Source organism: Excalfactoria chinensis, chromosome Z (assembly GCF_039878825.1).
Source record: "Excalfactoria chinensis isolate bCotChi1 chromosome Z, bCotChi1.hap2, whole genome shotgun sequence".
Lineage (NCBI taxonomy): Eukaryota > Metazoa > Chordata > Aves > Galliformes > Phasianidae > Excalfactoria > Excalfactoria chinensis.
The window spans coordinates 45,129,705-45,155,922 of record NC_092857.1 but is presented as its reverse complement, the minus strand read 5'-3'; the positions used below and the strand labels follow the sequence as shown (position 1 = coordinate 45,155,922).

Here is a 26,218-nt window from a genome sequence, read left to right as displayed (position 1 = left end):
GGCAGTTCTTCCCATTTCTGCAGGGAGAATATTTTGTCCTCCCTTTTAATTATGTCTAACTGATTTATTTATCTGGAAGTACCCAGTGCAACAGGAGCAGTTTTTCCAACACTGAGAATAAAAGCCAAAAGCTTCCTCACACACTTTAATCAAATCCTTAAAGTGCTGCAAAATTCAGAATTTTTACTTATTATTTTGCTTTCCAGAGCAGAAAAACTGATGTTTAAGTGAGTTAAAATTCTTCAGTCTTAACTGCATTCTCATTATCACCTGGGTAATAATTATTTCAAGTATTTTAACACGATACCTAAATAATACTTACATCATTATTGCCCCTACCTTGAAGCTTACAACTTCAAGAAGATATTCTGTAATTCATGGAAATCAGCTGACGATCATGTGTGTATTTACTTGTTTCACTACAGGACACCTTTGCAAGTGATCTGATACCAGGCTGATACTGATGCCATTTTGGTAGCCTCAGTTACTGCTTTATAGGACTTCAGTTTTCATTACCTTTCACCAACTATTTTGCTAAGTTAGTTGGTGAGCACTCATGATATGCTGTCTGTAAGAAGCAAAGTCATGCACACAACGCATCCTTATCTGTTCTATGGCACAGGTGAAGAAAAGGCTCTTACTGTGCCATCTTACCAGACAAATGGGTAGGTGAAGTTCTAAGCATTAACTCTCCATACACACTCTAACAGCTGTAATTTCAAGCCTATTTCAGAAGTAGTTCCTACTGTGTACTTCTGTGATGAAGATCATACTATCCCAAACTACCTATTCCAGCTTTTGAATTTACAGCTAAGTTGGATAGTAAAAAATCCTTTAGAATAATTTTCTACTCTGTAGTTTTAATCCATTGCTACTTCTTCATATACATGCTGAACTGATTTTTTTCCTTGCAGAAGAGGCTTCTACTGCCCAGTGGCACAGTGGTAGAATTGCTGCTTGCAACACCGGAGGGCCTGGGTTCGAATCCCCACTGTGGCGCAGGGGGTAGAAGTGCCGCGCTGCTACACAGAGGGCTCAAATCCCGGGGGCTGGACTCGATGATCTCTAAGGTCCCTTCCAACTCGCACGATACTATGATACTATGATGATACTATGATATCTGTAGGCCTTTTTTTACAGTCAGTTTTTTCTTCCCTGTACTAAACAATTCCAGCATGTTCAACTTCTCCCTGTTTTCCAGGCTTGTAATTAGTATTTTATTTTTCACCTGATTCTTTGCAAGTGGTCAGCATCTCTGTGGTGTTACATCTTACGCCAAATGCTTTTCCATTTAAGGTTTGGTGCCATTACTGATCATGCTGCTGTGTAGGAAGATAGTAAGATTTTTGATTACTACCTTTTCCTATCTTGTGACCTCCTGCCACCTCCTCTGAGTAGACTGCTTTTATACATACCGGCAGTTACTAAAAATGGTTCTCTGCATCTGTCACAGAGCTGTGTAAGTCAGCAGGAAGGGAATGAGACAGGGTATGGAACCTTTCTCTCTTTGTTGACAAATGAAAAGCTGCACAGTGAACTCAGGCAGCTTCTACAGGGAACCAACAGATCAGAAACTTGCCTGTTGGGGTACTGAGTTGTCTTAGCAAGGATTTATGAGTGCTCACAACCATGCCTTTTAAACTAATAGGTAATTAATGGTCGTATAAATTTATGGAGTTGCATATCAGATAGAATCATTATTAGTGGGCAAATGTGCCAAAAATGTGTTTGCGGTGGATGCAATAGGCAGTGCCAGCAGGGCGTCCCCTGCTTCAAAGTGCACTTTACCTCTCTCACCCATCACAGATTCTCTCAGTTTTTTTTGTTGTTGTTGTTGTTGTTTTTGTTTTTTTGTTTTGTTTTTTTTTTTTGTTTTTGTTTTTTTACAGAATATTTTCCAGTTGTACACCATATGCTTGGTATATACTTGGTATCTTGCACAACAGTACCGACCAAGTGATCATCAAACACGCTAATCAGACATTGAAATTGCAGTTAACACGGTTAAGGGAGGGGGGAGTCAAGGGTGATCTGCCAAGGGTGATCTGACTACAATATTGCAATAGGTGCTGGTAGTGCTTAACTAGCCAGCAGCTCTGGTGTATCTTCTTGGGGGTCTGGTGTTGGGTGCTCAAATCTTCTAAATGATGCCCACAGATCTTCTCTCATGGGGTCGAGGGTATGCTTATATTTCCACAGGAGCCAGAACCCAGTGGATTCCTGCCTGTCTGGTCTGGCTGTGGTTGCCAGCTGTTGCTGCCTCTACTTCTGCTCTAGTAGCATAGAGACGCTGACACCAGAATGTGATGACCGCATGTGTCTCGATGGGAGCATGTACCTGGTCCTAGGTACTGTCTTTATCTGGCCCCAAATAGTTCGTAATACGTGTGCGACTGCACTGCTTGCTTGTTGGGCAGCAAAGAATATGAATCACATTTCCCATACACTGACTGATATAGCTGATACTCTGAGTTCCCTTGGCACTGGACTGACTCAGACAAGGATGGCGGCAGACTTTCTGCTTGCTCGAACTGGTCTAGGTTGCGCTGAGATGGAACAACACCTAGGCCTGAAAGGATTCTGCTGTCTTGACTTCAGCGCGAATGCATCTTCGGCCAAAGACAAGATACGACGGGAAGTGAAGGACATAGCTGACTCGACGTTCCAGACATCAAGTACAAGGACTGGGGTTTCTTCTCCAATTTGCTTGGTCTTCCAAGGTGACTTGAGAATGTTCCTACTGTGGGTGTGACTGCCTTAGTAGTTATCCTGCTTGCTGTGTGTTTGATTCCTGTTATAGTTTGTATTGTTCACCATGTTTTGGATCGGGCGGTTAGTCACCTTCTCGCAGTTAATTTAGTTTTTAAGTGCACCACATGGAGATGGTTATCAACCACTATCCACGTGTGACTCTGAAACATCACATTAGCAAAGAGAGGGGGGAGATGTTGGGGTACTGAGTTGTCTTAGCAAGGATTTATGAGTGCATACAGTAGTTCTGAGTAGATGGAGTGTTCTAGAATAGCTAATTTAGACCTGTAGGTTAAGAGTTAGTGGGCGGGGGGTTTAGGTAGGTGTGTGTACAGGTTCTCTCGTGTGCATCGGGTTTTGTGCAGCGGGTGTATGCGTCTGCGCGGGATTTAGGATGGTATATAAGGAATGTGACGCAGCAATAAATTGAGAGAAGACATCGTGGAATCCATGTTTGTGTCTCTCCCCCGGACAGTCGAGGTCCCGGGATAAGCCGGGTTAATTGGTGAATATGTCACTTGCCCTGTACTTCTAAGACTGAATGACTTTGTTCAGATGGTAGGCAACTAGGACCATGCTGTTTCTTTCCCGAAGTCTTCTGCATCCAAACCTATATCCATTGTAGGAAAAGAACCAGAAAGCCCCCAGAAGTCTGCAGAGTAGTGAGAAGGATAATATTTACCTTCATGCTGACAATTGCTACTCGGAGATTTGTTCCACCTAGGTCCACGGCCAAAGCACTCTGTGTCTCTAGAATGTGATCTATATCTTGAGAGATATTATCTTTGACGGGAGGAAAACAGAATTTCTTCTGCAATGGCTCTTTGAGGTCAATAGATTTAAGGAACTTCAAAATCCTTGGAACAGCATTACCATCACCGTATATTTTTGAACTATAATATGAAAAAAAAAAAAATCAATTTAAATGGAAGTAACACTGCAATCTCCAAATCTTTAAATGACAGAAGGCTGTAATACTGTACCATTACAAAATTCTGATATTGCTATTATGACAGTGCTGCACTTTGGACTAGTATATTTGTGGGATACAGTAGACAAAGTACAGTAGCTTGAAGATCACACACAACAACAGACTGTGCAAGCCTTACATTACATTTAGGAATATGGAACATGGTGTGGAAAAAATGGAAAGCTTTTCAACAGAAACAAACAAACAAAAAAATTAAAGACCCCTCAGAATAACAATCTAAAATCACAGATATTAGGAATTAAGCTTCTGAACATGCTACACACTCAGTCAATATATGCTTATCACAAATATGACAAGTACTAACAGTAATAAATTGTATGTTCACAGAATCGTTGGGGTTGGAAGGGACTTCAGAGGATTATCCAGTCCAGCCCCCTGGTAAAACAGGTTCCCTACAGTAGGTCCCACAGGAGAATGTCCAGATGGGTTTTGAATTTCTCTGGAGGAGACTCCACAACTTCTCTGGGCAACATGTTCCAGTGCTCTGCCACCTCCACAGTAAATAAGTTCTTCCCTGTGTTTGTACTTCTTCCTGTGCTGCAGTTTTTGTCTGCTGCCTCTTGTCCTGTCACTGGGCACTACAAAAAGAATCTGGCCACATCCATTTGACTCCCACACTTCAGATATTTATAAAAAATGATGAGATCCCCACTCAGACTTCTTCAGGCTGAAGAGTCTGAGATCTCTCAGGATTTCCTTATATGGGACATGCTCCAGGCCCCTCATCATCTTTGTGGGATCCTCTGATGGACTCTCTTCAGAAGTTTTGTCTTTTTTTTATTTTTTTAACTGAGGAACTCCATTCCTTCATCCAGGTCACTGATGATGTTCAGCAAGACCAGGCCCAGTACCGACCTCTGGGGAACACCGCTAGTTACAGGCCTCCAACTGGACTAGTGCTGTAAAAGCTGTCTGGGCTCTTTCTGTCAGATGGTTCTCAATCCACCTCACTGTTCACTCATCTATCCCACATTTGCTTAACTTTATTACAAGGATATTGTAGAAGAAACCACTTAAAGCCTTGCAGCAGTTAAGGTACACAACTGCTTTTCCCCCATCTACCCAGACGGTCATGACAGCACAGAAGGCTACTAGATTGATCAAGCATGATTTGCCCTTGGTGAATCTGTGCAGACTATCCCTGATGACCTCCCTTTCTTCCACTTGCTTGGAGATGGCATCTAGAACAAACTGCTCTACCACCTTCCCAGGGACATGCAGGAGGCTGATGAGTCTGCAGTTTCTTAGGTCCTCCTTCTTGCCCTTCTGAAGTCATGAGTGACACTGGCTTTCCTCCAGTCCTCGGGCATCTTTCCCATTCCCCACGACAGAGGGTGATGTAGCAGTCACTTCTGCCAGATCCCTCAGCACTTGTTTGGTGCGGCCAATCAGGGCCTGTGTATTTGTGTGTATCAAGTTTGCATAGTCAATCTCTGACCAGATACTCATCGAACAAAGGAAAGTCTTTCATTCCCCGGATTTCCTCTCTTACCTCCAGTGTTTATTCCCCATGCTGTATGCATTGGTATACAGACACTTTAGAGAAGAATAAGGAGAAGAGGGTGCAGGTATCCCCAGAGGGAAGCAAGAGGATCCCTTGTAGCTATAAACACCCGAGAGGCAGCTGGCTTTGTGGCTCCTGTCATGACACTCAGCTAAAAAACATCTGCCACTATTCTGGTTGGCCTGATTCATCCCCCAGTTGATTGCAGTGGAATGTTAATAGTCTCCTATGGTTCTGCCCATGTTCTGCTTTACTGCATCCTCCATGCCCACATGAAAGAGCAAAATGGGATTAGCAGTCTGTGCTCTTGACAATCTGTGGTACCCTCTCAGCAATATCCTGGATCTTGGCTCCTGGGCAGACCTCTCAAGACTCCCATTCATGTCAGTTTGCTACAGATAAGCCTCATTTCTAAATATCTCTATACATAATAATATCAGACATTTAGTACTCCATTGTTTAGTTTTATTATTATACTGAGGTCTTTAACAAATATACTCGAGTCTTGTCTTTAATTAAACATACTAGTATCCTATAGTTCTTAAGAGCTCAGATGTCTTATAACTGAGCCAATCCAGCTACAAAGAAGTGTGTCTTTCAAGCAGGTGTCAAAGGTAGGCAGGATGTCCTCCCCCATGCTCTGTATTCTACTATGGAACGAACAGTCCTCAAAACTCTAGTCTAAAATAATGCATGAATTTCCCCTCTTTGCTTTCTGCTGGATGTTAAACTACAAGTTATACCAAAACATCATTAGTAACCTCAGATTAGCACACTAAAAAGTCTGTGATCAAATACGACAAACCACCTCTAAATGCTTTTTCTCTACCACTTCAACATCCTCCCAGAGTGAAACATACTTACCATGGATACTGTTTACCAAACTGGAGCTGTAGTGCATGCAGAATTTTGTCTTGTGTGTCAGCATCACGAACATGAAGAACATTTTCACCTAAATGGTAAAAGTTAACAAAATAGGATAAATCACCTACAAAAATGATGTCAGAGGATAAGAACTGCTTTAGATGAACCAGAATGTAATTATTTTTGTTTCTTCTGAGCAGGAAACCACAGTCAAATCAATATTACTTTTCAGTTTCTCTTTACTTTCCAATAAAGCAATGGTGACTCCTAGAGTACATTATCATGCCTAGCAGAACATGTAGGGCAGAGTACTACTTCTCAACAGAATTCTGTAAGTACAATGAAAACCATGGGCAAGTGGTTATTTATGTCAAATCTTCATGACTGAAGTAACACAATACAGACAATTCCTAATGTGGTGATGAGTTCCTGTTTCTAAAGTGAAAGGTGCATACAAATGAACATGGAAGTAGCTATAGAGAATAACAGTTAGGTGCCTCTTCTGCTAAATGGGATGCACTGCAAATGGAGTTATATATTTAACTAGTTTACAGATTAATGCTTCATTATCTCATTGCTAACTTGATACAGAAATACAGGAATAACCAACAAAGCTTTAACAGGCCAAAAATTAAGTTTTACTGCCACTGCAGGATGGTCTCTGTAAAGCATCTATTTTACTTTACTAAGTACATTTACATTTATTTTACTAAGTGAAACAAAAAACCTTCAGAACTACAAAGAAATTGAAGTAGTTATGCAAACATTTACCTGTTTCTCTTCCTGTCTGACGTGTCCCCAAGTTGATGACAGGTGTGCCAAATGCTCCCACTTCTCTGACACCACAACTGCTGTTACCAATCATGCAACCTGCATGGGCAACCAGCTGAATGAACTGGTCAAATGGGACATGCTTCACTGCCCGAAAATTGGGATGATGTTCAATGCCCTTCTTCCTCATCACCCGAACCATCTCTTTGCTTCCTATGGAAAAACAAAAGACATGAATAAATGAATCAAGTTCACTGAAAGTCTCAACACACAAAGAAGCTAATAGCAGTCTACTGAACTGTCACCTCTGAGCTGTTTTCATTTCCTTTCAGGCACTTAAGTTTAATCCCCAAAATCATTTCAACAAATCTAACATAATTTTTCAGTTAGTGCAGGAGGCATTACACGTTGCTTCCACATGTAATACGCTTTCCCTTCATCATCCTTCCCACACTGAAAAGCTGAAACATCCTCCAGCAATTTGGACATGGAGTTACAGTGGATGCAGGTCCGATGCTGAGATCATCCAGCTATTTCCATCCGGCTGGAGATTCTGGGAAAAAGCACTCTGTATGAATCAATTTATGCTTTACAACCAGTTATCCATTCTTCTGTCACACAGGCATTTTACTCACCTGCATCTACATTGGGGAACAGAACAAGTGTTCTCTTGTTAAAGGAAATGAGTGCATCTAGTGTCAGTTCAAACATCTTTATGGAATGTTTAATATCTGTGGTTACAGGATGTTGCAGAGCAACTATATAATCTCTGGGTTTAACATCTTCACCTGTTCAAATGGAAAAAAAAAGAAGAAAAGCGTTGTTTTCCAGTAGCAGAGAATAGTAAGAGGAGTGAGTGATGTAACAGTTTATTGTTTGCCTCTCTAGACACGATTCACAACTTTTACCTCTCCAAAGCACAACACACTGTTAACTTTCAGGCCTAGATCTAAATCTCTCAAGGTCTAAACCAGAGCCAAGGGCTGTTCTCAGATCTCTCTAAGTCTGTAATAACATGAGAGCTCTGAAGCTGCTCCTAACTTTCAGTGACAGCAGCAAGAAAAGAATCGACCTGAAGGGCTACTTCACAACAGGAGACAAGTAGGTTTGATCAATCTTACTGTGATTTGTGATTCTCATTATCATTCACTACTCGGGTTTTAGATCCCCAGTTGGTCACCCCAGCATCACAGACTATGGATTAAGAACTCAGTGAGTTTGTCTAAAGTCATTTGAAAACCATAAAGAAGTGGATTGCTTACCCAGCCACATGTGTATAACACTCATGTAGTCCTTATTTTTGGCAGAGAGAAGTTTGTCATACGAAGGACAACCTGCTAAAAGGATGCGATCGTGGTCTTCACACATGGCTATCAAATGCTGCTCTGCACTCCTTGTGCAGCACACATGGTAGTGGGCCAGTTTGGTTATAGCATGTCTAATAGAGTCGTCAATGGTCCCACTGACTTCCCCACCTTCAATGTGAAGAATGCGAATATTCATCAGGGCTGCAGATGTGGCTAGTGCCAAAGCATCGAATCTGTCACCGTGAACTATCATTATATCAGGTTTCAGGCGGTTCAGGACATCTGGTAACTTCACTAATGCGAGGCCTACTGATTCCACCATGGCTGCTTCATCCTCCCCTCTCACAATAGTGTGCAATCTTGTATGAATATCGAAGTCATCTTGTTCAATCATGCGATAAGTGTTACTGAAGGTAAGAGAGAAAGTGTTAGAGGAAATAGAATTTGGATTTACAGCAACACGGCTTGACAAAATAACTGCATACTAAAACACTAGAACAGTTGTACTGTGTTTGAACTAAGGCCTGCGGTCAAGTCTCCCCCACTAAGAAAACTAATCTGGGAACACTCTTATACAAAGATCATCCCTTCTACTCCAATTCTATCAAGTTTTCTGGACACCTTTAATAAAACGTTTTGTTGAGTACGCTCCAGAATCCCCAGAAACTGAACTCTTTATTCGTGTCTTTGCAGGGTCTATTGGAAAACATATATGGCACATTTTCTTTTCTGAAAAGATATGCCAGTTCTTCACCAACATATAGACCTTGCTGGATAACCATATAAATATAACAGGAAAAAATGCAAGGCTGAAGACTGCTGCTTGATAAAACTTAAGAGAGAGAGAAAAAAAAAACACACCAAGATATTTTCCCATTTTGTCTTCAACCTATCTGATACGTTCACTGTCCTTATCTAAAGATTACACTTACAAATTAATTTAAACCACAATGGGACAAGACAAAATCCCCTTCAGCTGGTGAAGCAGGACTGGCTTATTTTTCCAGCCTGACCATATGCTAACTGACAATAGGTTTTTTTTTGTTTGTTTTTTAGTTCTGGTTACTTTTAAGGTATTGAATTCACATTACCATATTACTGGATGAAAACAACGGCCAGTGCAAAGCAAGAAACAGAGCACAATACTGAGAATGGACAGCAGTCACATTTCCTTTCTTAGCAGTCTGATATAATAAAACTTTTCATGACCTCATAAAAAAAAAAAAAATCACACCTTAACTTATCAAGTGCCAAAACTGCTAGTTGGAAGTGAAGATATGCATGGCATTTCTAAATGTTTTACAATGCTTGAATGCTGAGACCATTATGCCAACTCCTTACTTTGACTTGCAAAGTGTTTTCTTATCCATTAAACTTTCTTAGCCCTGTCCAATAAAAGCATTTGGAGCAAATCCAGATAGAAAGAACCCCAGTAAAAGTATGCATGTTCTTGCTTCTGCCTTCCTCCTTTCCCTCAGCAGACAGGAGAATGCTTACCTGGGATATAGGAAGTTGTTACAAAGGAAAGGATCAGGAACAAGACGTTCCATCTTCCCAGGCAGGTAATCTAAGCGACTGCTCACTTACACAGTATTACAAAGGGGACCTTAATCTCTCCTGCAAAATCATATCGAATACCCCTCCTACCTCTACCCCTAGTCAGTCATTTTGTAAGAAAGAACTTATCCTATGCTGCTTTCTTCCCCTGCAATCCTGGAGGTGAGAACTAACTGTACTTCCCTAAAACACCAATTATATAAGAACTTTATCCAGTAAGTATGTAAACTATAAGAGCTTCAACTCAGAATGACTGCAAGTTATCTTTTTGCCATGAAAATTCAAAATTGTAACACATTTTCATTTGACAATCACCAGATTCTACAGTAAGTCTGAATGAACTGAATTCCTCACTTTGTTAGAAACTGTTAAAAAATTCAGTTCCAGCACTTACACAAATCCTTCTAAAGTTCCAAGACTGATTTGTAAGGAAAAAAAAAAAAAAAAAAAAAGGCTGAAAAAAGAAACAGAATACATCTATAATGAATGAAAAATGAGGTTTAAAATTTTGTTAAGTACTCCCATGATTCTGAGACCCAGTATTCATGATTCTACTGCCAACACTTCAGAAACAGAATGGGAGAGGTACAAAAATCCACCTTACCCATAATCATCAATCAAGTGGGAGCCAAGCACTACAACATCAAGCTCGAAGAACTGTGGTTCTGCCTTAATACCAAACATAATAGGAGCTAATTTTGAATAATCAGCACGGTTGCAAGTAGCAACACAGACACGAAGTTTGCGGTTGTTTCCATTCTTCTCCATGTCTTCTTTTTGTTTCTGTTTTGAAAGATTCTTGAAATACAATTCCTGAAAAATAAATGAACAAATAAGCAGAAATTATTAGTAACTATCGTATAGCAAATAAATAGCACACTTTATATATAATATAATCATACATATATCATATATCATATGTAACTGCAACACAGAAGTATAGACACACTCTGCCTTACCCAGTGACAGCAGACAACTGATACCTTGCAGTACAGATTTTAGAAGAAAAAGAAATAGGGTTGCTTTTTCCATTTATGTAGAATTCACTATTTTAACACCTGTTCTTCTATAAGTAATTCACATATTCTACACGAAGAGTATTTAAATACTACGAAGTTCAATTGTAACTTTTAAACTGTGGAATTGTGGAACACTGGAAAAGGGTGCAGGCAATGTAGAAATAGTATAAAGCTGTTGTCAATTTGTACAGCTAGAAAACTGGACTAGCCAAAGCTCAGCTGCAAATCAATTTAGCTACTACAGTCAAAGACAATACATAACACCTTTATAAATACATCACTGCAAAAGGAGGATTAAGGAAAACCTCCATCCTTTATCGGATGTGAGGGAAAATGAAGTGATGGAAAATGATTATAGGTTTAAAATGCTTAGTGCCTTTTATTAGGAAGGCCAATTTTCCCCATGATACACAATCCCCCTTAGTTGAGAGATGGTAGCAAGGAACAAGATGAAGCACCTATAGTCCAATGGTAAAAAATAGGTAACCTTTGTACCATCTTTGTAACCATCTTTGTAATATTTATAAATTCAACGGGCTGGATGGAATTCATCCATGGGTACTGAAGGAGGTGGTGAAAGCACTCACCAAGCCACTCTCAATAATTTACTGTCAGTCATAGCTAACTGGGGAGGTCCCAGTTGACTGGAAATCAGTGAATGTGACTCCAGTACATTAGAAAGGCAGGAAAGAGGATCAAGGGAACTATGGGTCTGCCTGTACTCATCTTGGTACTGGGAAAGGTTGTGGAGCAGATCCTCTTGAAAGCTGTAAAACAGCAGACATGGAACAACTGAGAGAACAGATGCAGCCAGCATAGCTTTATGAAAGGCAGGTCCTGCCTGATTAACCTGATCTCCTCAGACAAGATGACCCTCTCAGTAAATGATGGAAAGGCCGTGGATGTTGTTCACCTGAATTTTAATAAAGTGTTTGACACCATCTCCCACATTATTCTCCTGGTGAAACTGGCTGCTCACAGCATGGACAGGTATACAATCAACTGTGTGAAATGACTGGATGGGTGGGCTCAAAGTGCAAACAGAAATCAGTCCAGTTGGTGGCTTGTCAGCAGTGATATTCTCCATGGATCAGTTTGAAACTAGTTTTATTAAACACTTTAATTTATTAATGATCTGGATGAGGGGATCAAGTGCACCCTCTCTAAGTTTGCTGACAATAACAAGCTAGGCAGAAACGCGAATCTGCTTGAGAGTAAGAAGGGTTTCCAGAGGAATCTGGTTAGACTAAGTCAGTGGGCCAAGTCCAACTGTATGACATTCAACAATACCCAGAGTTAAAAGTAAACCTATCTGGAAATCAATCACTAGAGGAGTTTCTCAGAGCACTATTTTAGGGGCAGTTCTCTTAAAAGTTTTGGTAAATGACTTGGTTGCAGGACTGAAAGGAACACTAAGTGAGTTTGCTGACACCACTACACAGGGAAAAACTATTGATTCCCCTGAGGGTAGAGATGTCTTGCTGAGAAACCTTGCAAACGTGGGATAGGGCAATCCTGGATATATGTAGACTGGGGCACAAGAGGCTAAAGAGCAGCTCTATGGAAAGGGATCTGGAGGTTCTCATCACTCCCTGGAACTATCTGAAAGGAAACTGCAGCAAAGTGTGTGTAGGTGTCTCTTCTCAGGTGATAAACACAAGGAGAAAAAACTCAAGTTGTGCCAAGGATTCTTTAAAATAGACACTAGGAAGAATTTCTTCCTCAAGAGCGTGATCAAGCACTGAAGCAGGCTGCCCAGAGAAGTGCTGGAGTCCCCAGCCCTGGAGGTATTTAAGAGGCATAACTAAAGGAGATGGTTTAGCAACCAGATTTGCGAGGTCAGGCTGCTGGTTGAACTTCATATTCTTGAAGGCCTTTTCCAATTTAGATGATTCTGTAATTCTAAACAGTAGAATGACTTTTTCTTATTCAAATGGAAATTCAAAATTTCTAGCTAAGATAATTATTGGCACATAAGTAAATTAAAGGAAAAAAAAAACCAAAACACAACTATTATAAAACCACAGAATGTAGCAAACTGCTAGGAGATACATTCACTGATAGATTCTGTAAACAAAAAGAAAGTTCTTGCTCAAGCCAGTTTATGTATCTGTCAAACACAGTTCGGTGAAATGCAGTGAGTTAAATATTGACTCCTAATCCCTTCCATACTATGTTGCAGGCCAAAGTACATCAAGATATTAAATAATACAACATTGGGTCAGGTTACAGTAAAAGAACAATTTTTGGAGTTAATAATGGCAATCATCATTAGTTGAACTGGAGTATATTTCTCGTTGCTGTTGTTGTTTATTTTTAAAAAAAGAGCTCTTGACAACGAAAATCTCCCAGAAACTGAATACTTGGTTCTTGTGTTTTTGTTGTTGTTGTTGTTGTTTTTAAACAAACAACATCAGCAGTTAATGTAACAAGACATTTCCTCTAATGGACTCATACAACCTGTTAAGTAGCTGATTAAGCCTTGTAACCGCGTTTAATGTTTACCTACCCTAAACCTACCTTTACAATTTTACCTTGCTCTTTTGAATTACTTCAGCCAATGAAAAAAATAAAGATTCAGAGGGAAAGAAAAATCCATTAAAAATACACAGGAACCCAGTGGACACTTCTGTCTCCCTTTCTCCCCCCAGCAGAAACCACCATTTTGGTAGGAGAACATCAAACCAGGTATATTTTTGCAGTTCTCCTTCTGTGAATAACTGGATTTTAAATAAGTACTATCCTCAGGGTATGAAATCCGATGCTATGTCAGATTTTTACTGCATTTTCATGGCAAGTAAACACGAGGTGACTTCTTCCAGCTTAACGCACAAGGATTGCTCACCTCTGACACAGATACAGCAGCATCAATCTCTCTACCCATTTTGATAGCTAGGGAAGCTCTTCCCAAGCAGCTGCTGTGTAAGCATGACAATAACACTGACTGTCCAATTTCATGCTCCTTTAATTTTTGTTTTTTACAGTGCAATAGAAGTTTGCTGTGCGGAAAACAGAGAATTACTTCTGCAAGGTCTTGGAAGGATCAGATTTTGCACTTTCACAGAAGACTCAAGGTCAGATGACAGCCTGGGGTTACATGCTGTGCAATGTACACAAACAACACAAAAGAGAGAGGTTTTCAGCTTTCTCACATTCTGACTTCAAAATAATTTTCCTTTAGTTGTTTCTACATTACTGATACTATTGCACAGGTATTCCTCCATGTCCACCTTATAAACAGGAAGAAAACAAAAAAACAAAAAAACAAAAAAACAAAAAAACCTCCACACCCTCACATTTTTCAGTAAATTTTTAAAATGAAGTCCATTAGGCTATTTTAGCATCCTACCCTTGTGACATATTAATATAATCATCAGTTTTTCCAAGTTTTCCCTATTTTTGATGTATATTAGATTTTGTCACATATAACAACAGCAACAAAAAATATTTTGCACAACAGTCATGTTAGGACCTGTCAGAAATCCATCCCAAGTTGTCAATGGTAAAAGATATTTCTAGTTTCCACTTGCAATCCATTAGAGCTCTGTGAAACTGTAACTGTCACGGTGATAATTTTTTTTTTTTCTAATATAACTCCATCAGTCACGATTCACTTTTGAGAACGAAAGAGTGGCAAAAAGCAAAAACAGCTGCCTCCCTCATCAGAGCTCATCAGAAATGGCATTTCTCATTCAGCCCAGTAAACCATCAGTGCCAACCACCTTAAGCAGAAGAGATACAACCTGGAACTTCAGCAATTTATTCTCGTGAAAAATGAAGCTGAATTCTATAAATTCAGCCACAAATTAATAGCATTTGTTCTACAGTGAGGTGTTACATTTGTATTTTCATTAGACCCTTGCTTAAAAAGCACTGTTATAATTAAAAGCCAGTTTACACTTTCAGATGGTGACACCTCAAACTAATTACTTCCTCCCGCTAGAACTTCCGCAGTTATGTGTTTAGATGGTGGCTGCCCTAATTTGACCTCATCTCTCTTTGTATCCAACAGGCTATGCAGACTCCCAGAGCCACATACAATTAGCTCAGGGTGCATGTTACCCTTTATCGCCACAAGCAACCTTGAATCACACCACTTGCAGTCAGATCCTGCAGCATCACTGCTCCCCCAGCTCTAAACCAGACTCTTCTGGAGATGCTCCTGTGCAGGACATCCTAGCTCTGCATGTGTAAAAACAGTGATAAATGAAATCACACCGAAGATGTGAAACCGACATCCCTAATGCGTGTCTTTGAAGCTGCATGAATGACGTTCCCAGATCAGACACAAACCTCACCAGCCTCTCACCAGACTCCACTGCCGCACACACATTCCACATTTCAGCTTCGGTCAACGTTACGTTTTGGGCAGCCCCGAAGCAGAATTATTTTTAGTACCCTGCTGACCCCCTGCAGCACAAGGTTGTGCTGCAGGCCTCGGTTCAGGCGGCCGTTCTGCTGCTGCCAGACCGACGCATTTTCCCGAACCCCGCAGATGCACCCCGAAGATAAACGACCCGCAACAACCCGAACCGAACCACCACTGACTGACGGCTCTCAGCAGAAGCGAGGCGCTCCTCCCCACACGCTCGCTCCTCCTCTCCCCCCGGACCCGCCGCCTCACCGGCTCCGCTTCCTCCCCGCGCATCCGCGCCCATCGCCGCAGGGCCCAGCCCGTCGCGGAGCCGCCCGCACGCGCGTGGAACGGCCGCTCCCCTGCGGCAGACCCTCGCCCTCCCCCACCCCGACCAGCCACGCCACGCCACACCACGCCACACCACGCCACGCATGCGCGCCACGCCCGGTGACGCCCGCAGAGGCACCGCTCCTCCGCCGGCTGCCCGCTGCCGGCTGCCCGCTGCCCGCTGCCCTCCCTTCGTCGCGGCGCGGCCCAGCCGCCCCGGTGTCCCGCTCGGCAATCACCTCGCCCGGCGGCCGCCTCTTCCCGCGCCGCGCAGAGGCCGCAGTAGCTGTGCCGGAGCCGCGCGCATAGGAGCCCCGCCCACGGTGGGCGGGGGGGGACGGCCCGCCTGTCAGCGGCTGCCCGGGCCCGCCGAGACACCGAGGGGGGTACAGGCTGGCAGCCGTGTCCGTTGTAGGCGCTGGGCAAGAGCGAAGCGCACAGCGGCGGGTCCGCGGCTGGGACACGTGCCCGACCCTCAGGAGGCTCTGGGTGAGCCACGCGGGTGCGCGGCCCGGGTGTTAATTCAGCCAAGAGCGCCTGTATTGACTTCCATCCCGTTGGCTTCACCGGCAGTGCCGTGATGGAGCTAGTTTAAAACCTGCCTCCAGGCGTTACTCATCACCTCTGTGCTTCAGATGACTGTAAGAAACACCTAATTTTCTCAGACTGGGTCTGACCTGGATCTGGGTTCTGCTCCTCAGCAGCACTTGCCCACTATGTTTTCCTATGGAAACACCTAAATAAAATGCTGTAGTGCCACATCGTAGACGAAGGAGGGTTCTTCACTGTGATTTTCCTCCATATGACGGATCTCTGATTAGTGCTGCTGAAGCCTGAGAAACTGACAGACTGATGTGGCAGGGCCATCCATCCTCAGACACTTAGAAAATACCAAGCTCATGTCACAAACATCTATTTGGCACCTATGCTCTGACAGTTCTTCAGTCCAAAGTGTATCTTTATTCATCCACCCAGAAGGGCTTCTCAACTACTATTTTATGACACTAGCCCACGCCATCAGAGGTGGATGTTGGTGGTACAGCAGTAGAGGTGGATCCTTCCCACCAGTATCCCATTACACGCTGTTGCCGTGTGACTGGTGGTGGCAGAGGGGCAATCTGACACCATAGCAACTGACATGGAAGCGTGTATGAAGCAAAGGTATGACACTGAATTCCTCCGTGCAGAAAAAAAATGGCACTCATTGGCTTTCATTGAAGCTTGGTGAACTTTTATGGGGACCAAACAGCAGGTGTCACATATTGAGGTGGTGCGTGACATGTTTCAGCAGTAGTGATGTGAAAGACAAGTCATGTTCCAGATGGCTACACACAGCTGACATACCATGAAACAAAGAGCATGTTGATCAGCTCATCCATGCAGATTGGAAGATTATGAACAGAACTGAATATTGGCTCCTGTACATTGGAAACAATGGTTGCAATGTCAGAATAGCACAAAGTTTGCACTGGTTGGGTGGGTCCCACAAATGATCTCACAGAAAAAACACCATATGCCAGTTTGTCAGGACCTACTGAACCAACATGAGGCTGAAGATGACAGTTTCCTGGATCACATCATTACCAGTGATGAGAGGTGGTGTCCCCACTATAAGCTGGAGTCAGAATGGCCATTCAAGTGGTGACAAGTGAATGAATTCCTCCTCAAAGAAAAAGTTCAAGACACAGCCCTCAGCAGGCACAGTGATGTGCACTGTCTTTTGGGATAGGAAAGGGATGATCCTTCTGGATTTCCTGGAACCCAGACAAATCATCGGTTCTGACTGCTATGTGATGACACTGACTAAGATGCAGGCTCAAATGTCCAACGTCAAGTCAGAGAAGAAGACAACCTTTCTCTTGCAACACAATAATACCAGGCCCCATACCAGTCTGAAGATGGTGGAGCGCACTGCCAGTCTTGGTTGGACTGTCCAACCATTCGCACCATATAGAGGGGCACCTTCCAACTTCTATCTGTTCAGGCTGATGAAAGATGAACTGTGTCAGCAACATTTTCCAAGCAATGAGGTAGCCTGCACTAGTGCACACTGATAAAAGAGCAGCATGCAGGCTTTGCTCATCACTGTCAAAAAGCACAGCTATCGGTGGGGACTATTTTGAAAAAGAGTGTTTCGTAACTGAGAATTTGCTCTTCGAAACAGTGCTGTTGTGCTCTTTGTATCTGTTGTAGTTTTCTTGGAGGTAAATAGGAGACATTACTTTCAGATCAACCTACATAATGTGTGTTACATCCCTTCTGTTTTCAATTTCAGCTTCTCAAAAAAGAGAAGCTCATAGCACCTCCTGTAGGCAACTCAACTAAAAGAAAATAAATGCAAGGAATGAGAGAAGTCCAGAGAAGGGAACAAGGCTCATGAAGGGCTTGGAGAATCAGCCCTACAAGGAGAAGCTAAGGAAGCTGGGGCTGTTTAGTCTGGGGAAAAGGAGGCTGAGGGGAGACCTTATCACGCTCTTCCAGTACCTGAAAGGTTCTTACAGTGAGAGTGGGGCAGGTCTCTTCTCAATAGTGACAAGTGACAGGATGAGAAGTGACAGGATGAGGGGAAATGGCCTCAAGTTGCGCCAGGGCAAATTTAAGTTGGATATTAGGAAGAACTTCTTTAAAGAAAGGGTAGTTAGGTACTAAAATAGGCTCCCCATGGAGGTGGTTGAATCACCATCCCTGGATGTGTTTAAGAGCCGTTTGGATGTGGTACTCAGGGATATGATTTAGCAGAGGGTTTTTAGAGATAGGGTACTGGTTAGGCTGCGGTTGGACTTGATGATCTTCAAGGTCTTTTCCAACCTGGGTAATTCTATGATTCTATGATTCTATAAGTTATACTTCTATCCCCTCAGTAGGGAAAAAAAAAAAAAAAAAAAAAAAAAAAAGGTTTTGATGAACAAGTATGAAAATTTTCAACCATAAAACATCTTAAGAGGCTTTGTGGCAATTTATTAAAGAAACAAACAAACAAAAAACAATCCACCAAAGGCAATACTTGTCCTTGGAAATACTTCAAACTCTGTTTGAAATTGACTGTTTTCAAGAGAGAAAGAGCATCTTAACTGGATCAGTAACTGGAGATGGGCTTACTTTTTTTTTTTTTTTTTTTTTTTTTTTTTTCCAAAGAGGGCATGTTTGCATGTTTGCTGCTTAGGCTTTGAACAGGAGACCCTCTGATCATGTCCTTTTATCTGCATCTGACTTAGAGAACGTACTGTTTGGAAAGTCATCCTGAGTGAGGTGACAGATACAGACTGTGACCTGCACCTGAGAGAAGGGACCTGTCAGTCCCTGACCGCACTGTCACACAGGAGGTGGATAGCATGGGCTGACACTCAGTGCCACTGCCTTCTGAATGGAAATTACCTCCTTCCACCCAAAACAAAGGAATGTGTCTTTAAATCAACATCTACATCAAGTGTAGGCGTTATCTCCCTCCTTAACTCCCCATTTACATCTGTTTGATTTATGTCAAAACCAGTTGCTGAGTATAAGGAAGTGAAAACTCAGTCTACGAGTTTCACAAGTAACCAAAAGCAGCTGTGCATATCCTTGTGCGTTGTGCCAGAAAAAAAAAAAAAAAAAAAAAAAAAAAAAAAGCATGAAAGAGCTTAAATAATAAAGGTAAAGGCATAGTGCTTCCAGTACAGCTGGTCCTTCTGATGCAGTCATTCTTTCTGAGGAAAGCGGTGTCCAGCAGTGTTCAGCTGCTGTGAATGCACTCTGTTGTGAATGTACCTCATAGGAAAAGACTGGGTAATACCTATTATATGATTTAAGGAGAATACAAGCAGATGCACACAGCAGGAAAAGCATAACAAAATACTGCCTTTCTGCATCTTCTTGTTTGTTCTTCACAAAACTACCAGGTGAGCAGTGTATAGTCAATACTTACGGCAAGCAACCACAGCAGTTTTAGGTCAGTAGCACCACAGCATGGACTTGCAACTTATATCTGATGTTTCAGAGAAAGGGGAGATAGGGAAGATGAGACAAAGTTGTTTATGCCATGCTATAAGATTTGGGGTTTTATTTCCTGCTGCCCTCACAGCACAGATTTCTCACATCCTTGCTTATAATTTAGATGACATGGATGCTGGTAAGGTTTTTGGCACAGAGTTCCTTGCCAAGGAAGAGGAAATTAAAAAATATCTGAAAATCAAAGAACCTATGATAAAATGAGGTCCATCAAAACCAGGTAAGGAGAACTGAGATTGTCGTTGAAATTACAGGAATTGGATAAAGGCATCACAAGACTTTAAAGTTGCTAGTGTTCTATAACAGATTACAGTGATGGTAACATCATGGTTTTTGGTGGATTATTATATAATTTATATTTACCTATAAAATTTGAATCAGGTTTCCAGTAACTTGCTAGAGTAGCAATAGACGCACAGCATGAAAGGCAGCTTCTGTTCTGGTGGACTCTTTGGCCAAGGAGGGCTAAGATAGAACATATCTAAAACCCACACAAAAGAGTGCTGACGACGTCAATGTGATTTATATCATTTCATTCAATCTCTGATGACTTGAGCCTACATCTTCAACTGAAAGAAACTTTACACAAGTTGGGATTTTTTGTTTTGTTTTGTTTTGTTTTTCCCCCCACCCTGTCTCTCTAAAAATAAAATAGTGGATCTGACCCACTTTCTGCTGCCATCACATGATCCACTCTGCTTGTGAGATCAATACAGTGCTTTAAGGGTCTGTTTTCTTTACTCGGGTTAAAAGCTCTTAAGGACGTGGTTTGTCTGTTTCAAGTTCCACTAGTGTACACTTCTGCTAGAATAAACATGATTGCTATTGCTGATTCATGCTTGTTGACACACGTCAAGCATCCACTAGGGGATACAGCACACTTCAAGCTGGTTTTGAAGCAGCTGGGGTTGAATAATGATGGCAGCCTATCTGGGGTGATGCTTGTAGCAGGATTTTCAAGCAGGATGGCAGGATGCAGTCTGCTGAAGCCTGTGCTGTGTCTAAGCGTCAGATAAGCAGAGAAGACAGTCTACTTAAAACTGGCTGAGATGTGTTCAAACAGGAATGCATGCAGCCACTGTACCTAATTGAGAGTATTTGGACAAAAGCTGGGGAGGAATCAACTTGGTTGCAAGCTGTTGTCATTAGATAAGAACAGTGGTAAGTCTGTCAACAAACATTTCAGTTTTCACTTCATCTTCCCTTGGGAGTGGTATTTTTCAGGCACACTTGGTAAAGGAAAACGTGAAGAAGAAATGGCCAAGTTAGCTCGATGAAAATGCCTCTCAAATGTGAAGGACCAGAGAGCAGAACAAAGTTCTACTAAGCTTTCTCAGTTCTCATCACTCTGAGCTTCTATCACAACTTGTTAATTCTCTTTAAAGAGGCACAGTTACAAAGCATAACTTGATCTGCTATCTGGCTTTCAAGAGGAAGCTTGAGCTGCATCTTTTCTCCTTCATGCATGCTGCATTATAACAACCCTAGAGATGTAAGATATCAAAATTATGATCTGCCAGTAGTGCTGTGGCTCTAATCTTCTCTTCCACATTCCACCCAGCATTTGGTCCTCACTGCAGCCTTCCTTTCAGTGATGGACTGGTGCTGGCCATTTTTGTCTCAACTGGTGCAGACAGTGAGGGCAGATCCAATGAGGAGTTGCTATTCTTGTGGGGCTGTGCAGGTTTGCAAGCTCCAACAAAGGTGCAGAGATGTGCTGCCATGGAACAGGAAATGCAACAGGGCAGAAGCAGAAATGCACATCCACTGATAGGACTACCTGATTTTCCCCACTTCGAATTGAGATATGTTATTGAAAATAATAACTAAATGGACAGCAGAGAGGAAAGTTGCAGCACCAAACTCTGTCCTTCTGTCAGGATTAATAAATACTTCCTACACTGTGAGCAGGTCTGGAAGTTTCTACTTGTTCATCTTGTCCAGGTAGTACATAAGCTTTACAGCTTTTTTATAGCTCCTAATGAGCCGTGTGTGTGTGTGTGTGTGTGGTGTGTGTGTAGCAAGAAATGGGCAAATCCTCCTGACTCGTAAGCCTGTAACATACCAGGTCCAGTTATGCAAGTATCATTTTTATTTGTGTGACTTTTAGAGCAGTCTTAAATCCTACACTATTAAGTGGCTGTTATCTGGCCCTGAAACAATGCCGTATTTTTGTATCCTTGCAGAAATGCTGTGGAAGGCTCAGATGACAGTCAAAAGCACAACATTTTCTGCATCAAGCACTATCTAAAAGTATATTTTTGTTTTTAATTCTAGGTCAGGGAGAAAACAACCTCCTTTTTGTTGTTGTTGTTGTTTGTTTGTTTGTTTGTTTGGACTATCTATAGCCCACATTTTCATTACCAGCAATCTCCAGAAATGGTTTTGTTCTCCAAACAACAAGCAAAAGTTGAGGAAAAGTAAGAACAAGCACACCAATTTAAAGGAGGCACTATCTCTAAGGACTGTGCAAGAAGACTGCCACAGACCTTCCATAAACACGTTTTACTTGGGCAGAAAGCCAGGACTTTGTAAATGACAAAGAGCAAAGTTTTATAGTTCAGGGTGACATTTAGAAAGGGGAAAACAAACAAACAAACAAACAAACAAAAAACAACTAATATGGTAAATGATAATTTACTTTCCATCCTTCCTCTACACAGTTAATTGAAACAGAACATCACATCTAAAGTATCTGAGTGATGATCAGCAGTTATTCTTAGATAACTTCCAGGACAGTCTCATTTTCTCAGCTGGACTTCTACGCATGGTATTTCATTAGGGCTTTGATTTGGTACTCAATGTTTGAATGAAATGGTCTCAAATTACAAAGTAAAAACTACTGCTAAAATATTTACTGACTTTGCGGGAAAGGCAGTGCTCCCGATAGGTGCTCTAGACTCCACGAGCTGTACTGAGGCTCTATGGGAAAGGCCATATGCCTGGAACACCACCAGAGACAAGCAGCCTATTTTCCCAAGGCGAGATGTGTGCCAGTATGTAGAAGGCCACCCAGAGCCATATGGTTACAGACACCTTCTGATCAGCTTGGCTACAGAGGCAGTCATGTTAAAAATCAGCACAAGCATCCCTGCCTTTGACTGAGGGGACTATTTGCCAGTGCTTTCTAAAACCCTGACAGGCAATTCTGGAGTACTGACACTGTGTAGCATGCTCTCGTGTCTCACACAAATCCTGTGAGCTATCTCATTCTTTTACAGTAGAATTATGAGAAAAATGTGGCAATTGGAAAAGGATTTTCAAAAGGATGTTTTGCACATTTAAAGCAAGGTATTTAGTGGGAAAGTCACCACAACCAACTCCCACCACATGGGATTATGCAGGTTTGCCAAAAAATGTTAGGGGGATCCTTGATTCTGCCCTAGTCTCATTTTTATGTAATGCATAAAAATCCCGTTTTCTTGAGCATCACAGGATTCTCAGTTCCTTAATTATTTCCCACAGTATCTCACTAGCTAAATACTCCAGGCTGCAGGTAGACTGGTTAAATATAAAATGGCACAGGAGTAGTGGAGCAGAGGTGAGAATCCTTCTGGTAGGAGACCAAAGTCAAAAGGTTCTCTCAGTTTTTGTGTAGTAACATTCTACTTTAAAGCCTGGGGGGGCTTCTGTTGCCCTCTGTTGCCATCTGCCCTGCTCACTTCCTTGTTATGAATGGGGAGCTTTGATAAAGTTAGTTCCCATCTCTGTGTTAGTCTACTCTTTTCAGACTCTGATGTCATGACACGATGGTGTCGTCTTTAAACTTAAGGCACCATGGGGAAACACACCTACAAGAGGTCAAAAAAACTTTGACAAAGAACTTTTTACTTAAAAATAAAGGCTATGGACATATTTTCAGCACTTGCTGGAAATCCACATTTTTAAAGTCTGTATCTTAGATGGATGCTGTCACTGGAGGATATCCAGGATAATGTTATTTCTCAGCACCTTCAGGGAGACTGGGAGCCAGATCTGAGCTAAAAGCTGACTGGGAGGCAAGAGGAAAACTAGCATGTATAAAGACATACTTTAGAGAAAGAGGAATTTCTAGATGACATGGTAAGACATTTAGATTCAAACAGAACAAGACCTCTTTGCATGTACAGGAGCACATCTTAGGTTTTGCACTTTGGCAGACATCACAGAATCACAGAACTGTAGGAGTTGGAAGGGACCTCTGAAGATTGTCCAGTCCAACCTCCTGCTAAAGCAGCTTCCCTAGAGGAGGTCACAAAGGAGAGCATCCAAGCAGACTCTGAATATCTCCAGAGAAGGAAACTCCTCAGCTACTGTGGACAGTCTGTTCCAGTGCTCTGTCACCCCCACAGTAAAGAAGATTTTCCTCATGTTCAGATGGAACTTCTTGTATCCCAGTTTGTGCCTTTGTCCCTTCCATTACTGCATACCACTAAAAAGAGCTCGGCTGATAAGTACTGATAAGATCCCCTCTCAGCCTTCTCTTCCCCAGGCTGAACAGCCTCAGGTCTTTCTTCCTCTTTCCTCATAGAGGAGATGCTCCAGGCCCCTCATCATCTGTGTGGCCCTCTACTGGACTCTCTCTAGAAGTTCTCTGCCTTTCTAAAACAGAGGAGCCCAGAACTGGACACAATACTTCAGATATGGCTTCACCAGGGCAGAACAGAAGGATCTGCTGGCCACACTCTTTTAAAAATTCAACCCAAGACACCATTGACCTTCTTGGCCTCAAGGGCACACTGCTGGCTTATGACCAACCTACTGTCCATCAGCACAACCAGGTGCTTCTCTGCAGAGCAGATCTTCAATGTCTTTTCTGCATCCTTACTACATGCAGTCATACCTTCTGGTCACAGACATGAAAAAGGATGAGCAGTCATTGAACCTGCTCTACAGGTGGTATTTAGCAGCCAGCGGTAACCACTTTGGGCACAGCCAACCCTGTGCTGGGAGTGCTGCACAAGGGGAAGAAGCAGGGACCTGCCTGGGGCTTGCTGGGCACCTCGTCAGCCCCCATGGCTCAGCAACCCCTTCTCCCTGTGTCTGGCTCTTTTCTGCCTTTCCCTCAGCACCACCTTCACTTCACTTCTGTTAGCTAAACGCCTTCAGAGAGAACCTACCCAGAAATACTGCCCCACAGAGATGAAGCTCCCACACCCACCCACTGCCCATATCCTGCTTGGGATGTGAATCCTCCAAGGCTCCGCATCTTTCTTCTCAGTGCTCCCTTCAGAACATCTGGCACAATGGGGCCATGCCTCAGCGCCACCAGGACAAGTCACAAGAGAGACGGTGCCGGCTGAGCGAAGGCTTCCAGCTCCTAAACCTTAACACGGACTACGCAGTAAAGCTAAAGCCGCGCAGCACGGCGGAGCTCCCGCATCCAGTCCGCCCGGCGCCGGCCCCGCGGGGTCGAGGCACGGCATCTCCGGGCGTCGCCCTGTTCCCGGGGGCTCCCCGAGGCCCCCACACCGCCGCACCACCCCTCCCGCCCCCCCACCCCCGCGGGCTGCGTGGAGCCGCGCCGCTGACTTACATGGGGGCCTTGGGCGGGCGGCTCCCGGCGCGGCGGCATGTTGGTGCCCATGGCCGAGCCGCTTGTCCCCGGTGCTGCCGCTGCCAGGCCGAGGGAGCAGAAGGAACAGGAGAGGAGCCCTGAGCCGGCGGTCGCGGCGGAGCCGTAAGCACCGCCCCGAAGGGCGGGGAGGAGGGAGGAAGGGATGAGCGAGAGGGAGGGGGCGCGGTGGGGGACGTTGTTGAGTCTCAGGGTCGTCGAGGGTGTGCGGTCGGACGGTGCCGCGCACCCCTGGAGCCTCGTTCAGCTCGGCTGCCGAGGCGGGGAGCGGAGGGGAAGGCGGGCTGCGCAGGGGAGTCAGCGGGTTGCCACTGAGCCCTCGCGTGGTAGCGCTGCCGGGATGTCCAGATGTACCGCCTAGCAGAGCGGTAGGACCCGCGGCTCGCTAGGGCCAAGGTGCTTGGGAGGCAAAACCTACATGGCAGCTGCATCGAACAGCGGCGCTTCCAAGCGCAGGTCCGTGAGGCAGCGACAACAGAAGCAGCGCGGACTTCGGGAGTCTGCCTCCAGCTGCTGCTTGCATCTGCGTACCCCATTTCAGGGCTGCGTCCTCTGTGGCTGCTTGCAGCTGCGCTCCGTCCTCCGGGCAGTGCTGAACGCTCACCCTGCTCCCGGACCGCCCCTCAGCCCACACTCACAGCGAGCTGCTGCCGCATCCGTGTGGCCCTGACTTGCAGGTTCCAGGGTACAGCAGTTGTTCCCTGTCTGGCTTCTGGTCTTAGGCATACAGGCCTCGATATGTGCTGTCCTCAACCGTTCTCTCCTTTCCTACTGTTTTTCTTTGTTCTTGTAATAGAATCATAGAGTCGTTAAGGTTGGAAAAATCCACCAAGATCTTGTCCAACGATCAACCCACCACCACTATGCCCAAACACATTCAGCCTAACACCTTTATAGCACAACAGCTTCAATCAGCAGATCTATGTCAGTTCTACTGGGCAGCTCCCACTCTGTGGCCAGATTTGTGCCTTACATCACCGACAAATTTTGTAACTCAGGACCCACATGCTGTGCTAATAACTGCTTTCATCCCTCCTCTTGCAGCCATAGAAGTTTATGGTTTTACATTTCATTGCCACTGTGTTTCTGATTGCTCATTTTACACCGTTATGTACCTAAAAAAAAGGCAACTACAGGAAAAGGTTTCAAATGTGGACACTTGTAGAACAGGAGCTTGAGGAGGTAGTTTGCCATGAAACACATATTGTGTTTTTCCCTCTTCTCCATAT

The 26,218-nt window shown here is 43.4% G+C and overlaps 1 protein-coding gene across 5 annotated transcripts in view; it reads right to left on the bottom strand.

The window, feature by feature from the left end:
- Window positions 1-25,154, bottom strand: part of GNE (glucosamine (UDP-N-acetyl)-2-epimerase/N-acetylmannosamine kinase) — a 34,992-nt gene extending 9,838 nt beyond the window's left edge. Inside the window, exons 1-7 of one of the 5 annotated variants that reach the window (XM_072360129.1) lie at window positions 24,951-25,154; window positions 10,350-10,558; window positions 8,144-8,595; window positions 7,517-7,669; window positions 6,882-7,094; window positions 6,111-6,198; window positions 3,434-3,644 (exon numbers count right to left, since the gene is read on the bottom strand). In XM_072360129.1, the coding sequence (XP_072216230.1) occupies window positions 3,434-3,644; window positions 6,111-6,198; window positions 6,882-7,094; window positions 7,517-7,669; window positions 8,144-8,595; window positions 10,350-10,558; window positions 24,951-25,001 (1,377 nt within the window). In that variant the 5' untranslated portion in view covers window positions 25,002-25,154. Of the gene's footprint in view, window positions 1-3,433; window positions 3,645-6,110; window positions 6,199-6,881; window positions 7,095-7,516; window positions 7,670-8,143; window positions 8,596-10,349; window positions 10,559-15,057; window positions 15,068-15,312; window positions 15,491-15,687; window positions 15,762-24,950 lie in introns of those variants that run through there. The other 4 variants (XM_072360131.1, XM_072360130.1, XM_072360132.1 and 1 more) reach the window with 4 other exon arrangements.
- Window positions 25,155-26,218: the final 1,064 nt, after the last annotated feature.